The sequence below is a fragment of the Mus caroli genome, chromosome 14 (assembly GCF_900094665.2).
Source record: "Mus caroli chromosome 14, CAROLI_EIJ_v1.1, whole genome shotgun sequence".
Lineage (NCBI taxonomy): Eukaryota > Metazoa > Chordata > Mammalia > Rodentia > Muridae > Mus > Mus caroli.
The window spans coordinates 61151877-61161089 of NC_034583.1; the positions used below are offsets into that span (position 1 = coordinate 61151877).

The 9213-nt window shown below is 50.7% G+C and overlaps 1 protein-coding gene across 1 annotated transcript in view; it reads left to right on the plus strand.

The window, feature by feature from the left end:
* Pebp4 (phosphatidylethanolamine binding protein 4) overlaps positions 1–6671 on the plus strand; it is a 227093-nt gene extending 220422 nt beyond the window's left edge. The window contains exon 6 of the mRNA XM_021182056.1: positions 6383–6671. Within this exon, the coding sequence (XP_021037715.1) occupies positions 6383–6528 (146 nt within the window). The 3' untranslated portion in view covers positions 6529–6671. The remainder of the gene's footprint in view (positions 1–6382) is intronic.
* The last annotated feature ends 2542 nt before the right edge of the window (positions 6672–9213 follow it).

The window sequence follows — 9213 nt, forward strand, 5'->3', positions numbered from 1 at the left end:
GAGAAGAGAAGAGAAGAGAAGAGAAGAGAAGAGAAGAGAAGAGAAGAGAAGAGAAGAGAAGAGAAGAGAAGAGAAGAAGAGAGAGAAGAGAAGAGAGAAATGAGAGAGAGAGGGGAGAGAGAAGAGAGAGAAGAGAGAGAGTCATTCCTAGGAGCCTTACACGTTGCCAGAACAACTGATTCACCCATCCATCCCTGTGTGACAATCCAGAAGGGCCAACTGTTCCCCTCCCCCAGTCCCAAGTCATCCAGGCTGTCCCCGCTCAGCTCAGCCTTGCCCCACACGCTCCCATTAGTGTCCCCACCACTGTGCCAGCTCTCCTAATGTTCTGCTGTGCTCAGGCATCTGCCTGGGTCTCTTCCGTGTTCATATATACTGCTCCCTTCACACCCACCCTGCTTCCATCATGAGACCATGAGAAAAGAGGTCCTTCCTTTGCATATCTGTCACTGCGCCCAGCCTACTGAGGCCCGTCAGTCACCAAGCGTGTGTGTATGTGATACACCCACAGACACACATTTGCAAGCCGTTCACACACAGATCCGCACGTTCTCACACCCCCAGGTTCCCGTACACACCGAGTCAACATCCTTCAACACCTGAAGAGGCAGCCATGTTATGAGTACTCATGTCCTCAAATAACAACCCTTATGTCCACATGGTCCCTGTCCAACCCCAGGCCTGCAGGGCTCCCTCTCTGCCAGCTGCCCTAGGCTCCATGGTATTTTCCTTTGCCCCCCACCATGCCAGGAGGCAGGACAGTGACTGACATCCCTCATATGACTGAGGGGAACTGAAGTCCAGGATGAAACAGAGACCCACAGGTGACAGCAGACCAACCTCCTGGCAAAGGGCTCTTGACGCTTGAACCAACACACCCAATACCTCTCTCTCCTGTAGACCACCAGGTTTCAGGCTCCTGGTGTAGGGACAAGCAAGAAGCAACTGTGTCTTAAGGTGACCATCTTACCCAATATCCCCTTCTTGTCTTTGACTAAGCTTCAAGTTTCTAGACAGCTATAGTCTGCACTATGCTGAGTCTAAGCCACTGGACCTCAGTTGTCACAAGCCAGTCTCATGCTCCTCTTGTGTGTGGGGACAGAATAGAGTAGGAGGAAGGACTTGGCTGTCATTTGGTAATAGCAATGACTGGCTGGCATTTGTAGAATATCTGTGGGGTTCTCCATGATCTATGTCCTATGAGATGACAGATGGTGACATGCCACCAGTTGCACCAGAAACCACTCAAAGGCCCCAAGTCCAGGATAGGGCCATTGTGACAGTCACCACCTCAGGGACCTTCAGTGGGAAAGTTTACTTGTTGCAAAAATGGGAAGAAAGTAGCAGGGGTGGGAGGATGGTGAGGGTTTGAAGCTGGACAGCTGTAAAGCGCTCCCCCGGCACACAGACATCTGGATTCCAGGGTCAAAGAGAAGGAACAGGCATGGGCCTGCCATACACTGTCTTCTAAGTCTTGCTTATGGATCTGAACAACTTCAGGGCTCTCTGGGTGAGTGGGACAGGGCCATTGTGGGGCCACAAGCATGAAAGCAACAGAGCCCTAAAGCAAAAACTGTGGTGATATTTAGGAACAAGGCTAGGAGGGACCACATAGGCCTGTGGGCAAAAGCTAAAGCTCAGAGAAAGGGGGGGGGGGAGTGTTGTACAGGGAAGAGGCTCAAAAAGAAAGGAGGTCCTGTCTGAAGAACAGCCCCACCCTCAAACTACCACCCTCCAGCACATACACACAGACAGACACAAACACACTCAGGGCTCGATGCAAAACAGCTCAGCCCAACCCCCCATGACCTCCCACAGTGGTTCTTCTGGCCTGGTCCCAGAATCCCCCCAGGGCCTAGCCCCTGATCACGTCCCACTGTAGGCTCCTGTGGCAGAGAGCTCTCTTTTGCCTCCATAGGGCCCCACCCAACTGGCAGAACTTGGCACCACTGGGTTCCTGGCAGGCACCCAGCTGGGAAGATCCTAGGTAGCACACAGTCAGGCAAGATCCTAGGTAGCACACAGTCAGGCATCCTGTCTAGGAACTGGCTGAAGTCTCTGGAGGCTGATGGTAGGTCTCTTGGAGACATGCGCCCCAGTCGACACTTAGATCATGGAGAACCCACAGATAACTCCCAAGTTCCAGCCAGCCACTACTCCTACCAAATACTGGAACAGATGGGGAGGGGGGAGCTTCTCCATCACTGCTCTCAGTTACAAGATGGAAGGAGGCCCCAGTGCCCCCAAGGCTGAAATCCCCTCTCATTCTCCACCTCTCCTGAGTTCTTTTCTGCAGAGGGCAGGCAGAGACAGCTCCTCACCACTCTGGGCCTGTCTCCCTCCCTGTCCATTTGGGCCAAAGTCCCAGGTCCCAGTGGCCCCTCTGTCCCAAAGCCTCTCAAGTCAGCAGGATCAGCCACTCAGCAAATCCTCTCCAGAAGTAATTGGATGTGATGGAACGAGGGCTTTTCAGCTCCTGAGTGAAAGTCTCTGGATGTCATTTAATGGCACAAAAAAATAAAAGGCTCAGGCCTCCCGCCTACCACTGCCAGGACATCATTAATCTCTGTGGAGAGGCATCAGCGCTTCTATCACCTCGTCCAGCCCTGGCGGCCCAAACAAATTACAGACCTGAGCTGGGCTCTCCACGGGGTGGTTATTAGAACAGACTTGAATTTGTGTTGTTTTATTCAGAGCCCACCATCCCCTGCTCTCCCAAAAGGCCAAGGCCAGGGAAGAGGCTGGATACCTTGGTTAGATACAAGTCCCATCATAGAGGCTCAGGCAGCTAAGAGCCAGGTGCCTAGGTCCCTGCAGGGACTGCCTCAGGCAGGAGGCCAAAGTCAATAGCTAAGAACCTCCCATCTTATCTGAATGGCACTTGCCTCCGGATCCCACATCCCCAAGCCAAGGACCGAAAGGAAAGTCTGATGAGAACTGGCTTTCAACAGAGCAGGGCCAGGCAGCACCAAACTATGCTGGCTGGAAATCTGGAAGTGGGCTTGCTGAAGAGTCTGTGAGCATCAGTCAGAGCCAGCAACAAAGCTGTGCTACTGGACAAGGCTCTCCCCCTGACCAACACAAGTGGATTTTTCCTCCAGTGTAAGTCGGGTGATAAAGGAAACTCACTGACGTCAGGAAGGAAGCTAGATAAAGCAGCTACCACCACTTGCACCTAAGAGAGGCCCAGGGAGGCCCTGCCAGGGTTACATACAAGGCACACGCACAGAGGTCTGCGCAAGCTCAGAATGCACACATTCTAGGAGAAGAACTGTCCATCTCTGCCTGAGGTCTGCAGACGATACGCACGCATGCACACAACTGCCACTTCCAAATTGTACTCAGGGCCCAGAATGGAAAAAGTGACCATCAACATCTATCACCAAGGCCACTCCCAACCTTTGAGCCATGGCATTCACAGGGAGTGAAACTCAAGAGAGGTAGTCCCTCTCCTGGATGCCAAGGAGGGGATCCTTCATCTTTCATAACCCTGGTGCCTAACGTGGGGTCAGGCACACAGCGTGGTTCACTTTCCTCCAGGCTTTGAGGCAGTGTTCCCCATGGGCCCCTCAACCCCTTCCACAACCTGATTAACATCAGCACTTTGGCCAACCTCTTCCCCATCAGCTCTTAGAAACAGCGGCCTCATGGCAAGGCTGCCACAGCTGCTCCCGTGGGATGAAAGGAGTGTCCCTGGGTTGTGTGGAGACCAGACTGCATGTGATCTGTGTGGCCCTGCTGTAGGAGCACCAGCCTCTGTATTGCTCCCTCAGGGCAGTTCAGGGTATAAACACCAGAGTATAAATACCTCCTTCCACCCTGATGGCTACCAGGGTAGTGGTCCCGCCCTCTTCCTGCAGTGCTGAGACAGAGCAGAGCCATACAGGAAGGGGCTTTCCTCCTAGCATCGACCACAGAAGCCACAGCTCCCCATTTCTCCCCACATGGCCCTGAGGGCCTGACTCACCCCTCTTCCTTCTAGAGCTTGCTCTGGGTCAGTTCCTCCTGCCCTCTGTGGCAGGAAACAAGTGGGGGTGTGTAAGGAGTCCCTGCTGAGCCAAAGGAAGAGGCAGCAGGAGACTGGCCCAACCCAGGACCTGGCTTCTTGGAGCTGCTGCCCAAGTTGCTGAAAGCAAGTGTGGGGTTTTTAGAAATGTAGCCAGGAGGAGTCTAAGTACCTCAGGACACTCTGAGCTCACACAAAGGAGATGGGGATGGCCAGCCCTGTGTGAGGGGAGCGAGAGGCCTCTCTCTCGGGACATAGGGGATTTCTTTCCACCAGCTTGCTCTGATCTCGTGATGGGTTTCAATTCCCTCAATGACACCAAAGCTCCTTCCTGTCATACTCAGTGAGGAAAGGAGAAAGCCACCTTGTCCCTTCATACAGCCACATGCTACTTCACCCAAGATCCTGTCTTGGACACACATGCGCATGTGTGCACATACATGTACACACGAACACATGTACACAACACACAGGCATGCACGCACACACAAACGCGCACACACACAACACACATATATACACGTGTGCACACACACTGGTGGGGGTGAGGGCATGCATGCACATGTTTTCCAAGGGTCAGACTACCAACACTTCTCTTCAGCCAGCCTGGCCCCCTGGGTCCCAGGGGTTCTAACCAGGCACAAAGTCCACAAAGGGACAATGACCCAAAGCTGCAGCATGGACTTTGCCCAGTGTAGTCAGCACTGGGCAAACGGTCAAGCAGTCAGCATCTCAGCAGCCTTCCCATGACAGCCCTATAAAGTTCTAACTCTACAGCCCTTGGGGCTAGGTGAGACATGCAGTTACTGGGTCACATGGGGTGAAGAGACCTGGAAATGCCTTGTATCTCCAGCTGGGTGCCACGTCCTACCCCCCACCCCGTCCCACAAGTCCTCCACATTAGAAGTGACATGAAGTAATATCCACAACGCTCCCGTGACAACAGCTGGCTGCTAGGAAACCCTACAGGGTGTCCCTTTGCTGGTCTTCTTACTGTACCACCATCTTCTTACTTAACGCACCATCGTTACAGCTTTTGGGAGCTGGTATTAAAAAAAAAAATCGTCCTATACTTGTGAAGATCATTGAAACATGAGCCTTATGCAGTGGGAAGGGGAGGTAAGTTGAAAAAGAAATGTGGGTGGGTAGACTTCATCTCACCCTCATTATAGAAGCACTCACAGTTCTAAATGGGGGTGGGGGGCGCCAGCGGCCTATGACTCTAAGGTGAGGTTCTGCTGAGACTTCCAGGCTGCCAGCCTCATGCTGGCATTCTTCCATCTGGATCCCAGTGACGCCTGCTCTCCACAAGCCATGGTACATTGGCCACTGCTCTGGGCAAGGCCTTCCCCGGGTGCTCTCCCACCCAAGGAAGATTGCTAGAGTTAGCCACCCCTAAAAGAATAAAACATGGAAGGACACATGCGAATTACAGTTATTCAAATAAACAGGAAAATAACAGAATTAGTATAAGTATACTCCATGACGTAGGTGGGGAAGGTATACAGCAAATTATTTGTTATCTGAAATCCAGACCTACCAGTTCTTCCTGAATTTTCCTGACAACCCTCTACCCAGGGTGCTCAAAGCTTAGGATTTTGGAAAGGATCATGGGATATATCTCTAACCACTTCCTTCAACTTTCTCCAGCGCCTAGGATACATTTAACTCCCTGTCACGAGACACGGTCGCTCTCATCACAGTAGGCTCACCCTGTTGGGTTGTGAGAAGAAACAACCTCTGGCCTAGGCCCTGACTAGGATGTTCAAGCACCAGGCAGGGGAAAATGTCTCCCAAATTCGATCCTAATTGAGGATCTAAGTGCAGCTCTCTCCCTTCTCTCAAGGAGAACTCGGGTTTTACAGGGTGCTTGGGGCCCGCGTGGGGGAGTGGGGGTGGCAGGTACTGTAAGAACAACAATAGGTTCACACCAATCTCAGCCTAAACAGCTAGGCTAAGCAAGTGTGGGGAGAGGAAGTATCCAAGCCTCTATCATGTCAGAAGTCTGAAGCCCTTCAAGAAGAGGGCATGGGCAGAGTCCACACCCATCTGATGATGCTTGCTACATGGGTGAGAAGGCAGTAATGTATGTTGACTAAAAGATCCTGGGGAAAGAAGCCCAAGGTGACTTTAACTCACTGAGCTGTGTCCCATCATCCTCTAGCAAGCAGCCACCTAACTTGGCCATGTGTCAGGGCTCCCTAAGCATCCAGACCCTCCTAAAGCTAGGACCCAGAAGATTCGCCATGCAGTCTATACTGCCTAAGCGGATGATCAAGGAGAACTCTACTCACTCAGAGATGACCTCTCCCTGTCAGGCCATCTCGGGTCAATGGTTACCTCTTACTGTTCCTCTGTGGTCTGTCTGGTTTCTAGGTGGTTGGAATCTGGACAAATTCCTGCAGCAATATGGGCTAAAAGATCCCGACACAAGCACCCAGTTCATGACTCAGTTTGACGAGGAATTGTCATCAGAGTTTGGTAGAATTAACGACGATCAAGAGCAATTCAATCAAAAATAACCGTCCACTGAGCGGAAACTTTTACCTTCCAGTTGTGTGCTCAAGTCATGTAATCCACTACAGGTGGTCTGGGGATGGAACCTCCTTTTGGCATCTTCCAAATAAACAAATAAATGCTAAATGCAAATAAACAAAACAAAAAACAGAACAACAAAAAACAAAAACAAACAATCGCCCAGAGCTTAGCAATGTGTTTTCTTTCTTTTTTTTTTTTTTTNTTACTGCAATTTTTTTTTCATTTCCAAATTTTTTTAATTAGGTNTTTTCTTCATTTACATTCCAAATGCTCCCCCAAAAGCCCCCCATCCCCCCCCCCCCCCGCCACTCCCCTACTCACCCACTAGCAATGTGCTTTCTTCTAACCTCAGAATTTACTTTGAAACACAGCAAGGGAAGTGCTGAGGAGATGGCTCAGTCAGTAAAGAGCTTGCCGTGCAAGCATTAGGAACTGAGTTAGGACATCCAGAGCCCATGTGAAAAGCCCAGTTACGGGAAGATGAGAATCAGAGGCAAGCAGATCTCCAAAGCTCACTGGCCAATGGTCTAGGCTACTTCGACAACTGGGCCAATAAGAAACTCTGTCTTAGCCAGGTACTTTAATCCCAGCACTTAGGAAGCAGATCTCTGAGTTCAAGGCCAGTCTGTCATTGAGTGAGTTCCAGGACAGCCAGAGCTACACAGGAAAATAATATTTAAAAAAAAAAAGTCTCAAAAAATGAAAGAGAAAGGAGGAATCGGGGAGACAAATACCCTTTCTTCAACAACATGTTAAATGTGCCTGAAAACAGCAATGGCTGAGGGTGTCCTCTGATCTCAAGCTCACGTGCAAACACGTGTGTATGCAAACACACTCACATGAACATGCACACACAGAAGGAAGAGAAAGAAGAAAGAGGAAGAGAAGAGAGAGAGAGAGGAAAAAAAGCAATAACGAAGAATGGAGCAGATCTGAGGTCTAGACCTAAATTTGAGGATTTCTTACAAATGCAAGTGAGTCAGGCTGCATGCTGGATGCAGAGGCAGGAGACCAGGGCCCAGGGCCTGAGCTACCAAGTCAGTCATCCCAAAGTCCCACCTCCCCAGCCCTGGCAGTGAGGAAGAAGGAATGGTACACGAGAGATTGCATTTTAGACCATGGACCTTTCCAGCTCCAACAGACAACAACCTTCACTCAGTAAGTTCAGCTGGCACCTGTTCCAAGTCAGACCCAGGGCAGACACAGAGAGAGGTGCTAACCTACTCCAGCTACTCCAGCAGAGCTTAGCAGTCTGTGGTGGGGGTGTTCATCATTAGAGAGTCACAATCAAGTTTTAACAAACTATGATGCGTGTTCTGAGGCTGTAAAGGGGGCCCCGTTTCTGGCAGGAGTGAAAGAGTCAAGGCCTCTTGGAAGAAGTGGTATTTGAAGTTGAGGCTGGAATGTGGGGTAGAAATTAATTTAGTGCAACAGAGGCAGACTTCCTTAGAGCTTCACTGAGCCGCTAGCAGGAACAAAGGAGCCTCTACCTGAAAATGAAAGGCCAATGAAAGGGCTGGAATGAGGCATGAGTATTGGCTGGATAGGTAGGCCAAGGCCAGGCCAGGCCTCATAACCACGCTATAGTTTCTAATCAAATCTACACACACACACACACACACACAAACAGTTTATGGAATAAGGAATTGGAGAAAGGATGGAATTGGAGATTGGAGAAAGACTGGCATCATGATCAGATGTGTGCTTTTTAGAGTTTATGAGGAGGCTCCTCAGTGTATGTGGGGAAAGGGTTTTCATCATCTAAGGTCCTTGGGTTTCCTTGTATGCTTCCCGACTTTGCTGCCCAAGGNCCCCCACCCCACCCCACCCCCGCCTTGAAAATGCATCTCTGCTGCTCGCATGTGCAGCATGAACCGCATCTTCTCAGATGCCTGGCCTCCACCCTAGTCCTTTCTACTCCTCTCAAGGTCTCCTAGATCAGTTTCCCTGCACGACTTCCTAAGACACGGAGGGAGACCTGGGCCGAGGCGCAGCCGCACTGGTGACTCATCGACAGCGTGCTTTGAGATCTCCAGATGAAAGGGGCAGGAGGAAGGCAGGCATAAGGTTATTACCTTATTACATGCATGGGGCATGTCCCATGATGGCTACAAGGTAGAGGGGGCCCCCATTGGCCCTTCGCCCTGTGAAACACACTCAACTCATTAGTTACATTTCAGGACTGGATCTAAAGAATGCAGCCAGGCAGGGTACTGAGTCTGTGATATGGGGAAGTGTCGGATACTGCCCCCCCATTCCATTGCTAGGTTCAGATCCCTGCCCCAAAAGAATAGGAACAAATGCTTAGGATCTAGCAGCACATCTGATGTCAGCCAGCCCAGGGCAAAAGGAACCTCCTGCTCCCACTCCCCCAGCAGGCAAGCCTGTGAACAGAGCTAAAATAAGAAACAAAAGGAAGTTTCCATTTGCAGTGTCATAGAAGACAGCCACGAGAAGGGACTTTTTGGGTTCCATGTTCCTTGGAACCGTCTCTCCAAAACCCTTACCGTGCCAGGGGCAGAGTGTAATTGGCAGCTCCAATTGGTGCCCAGGACCAGGATAAATAGAAGGTCAGCTTGCTAGAACAACCCCAAATTGAGACATCCTCCCTCTTCTGCTTTTAATTCCTTGTGGCTAGCATGTTTATTTTGGGGTAAGGAAAAAAAATC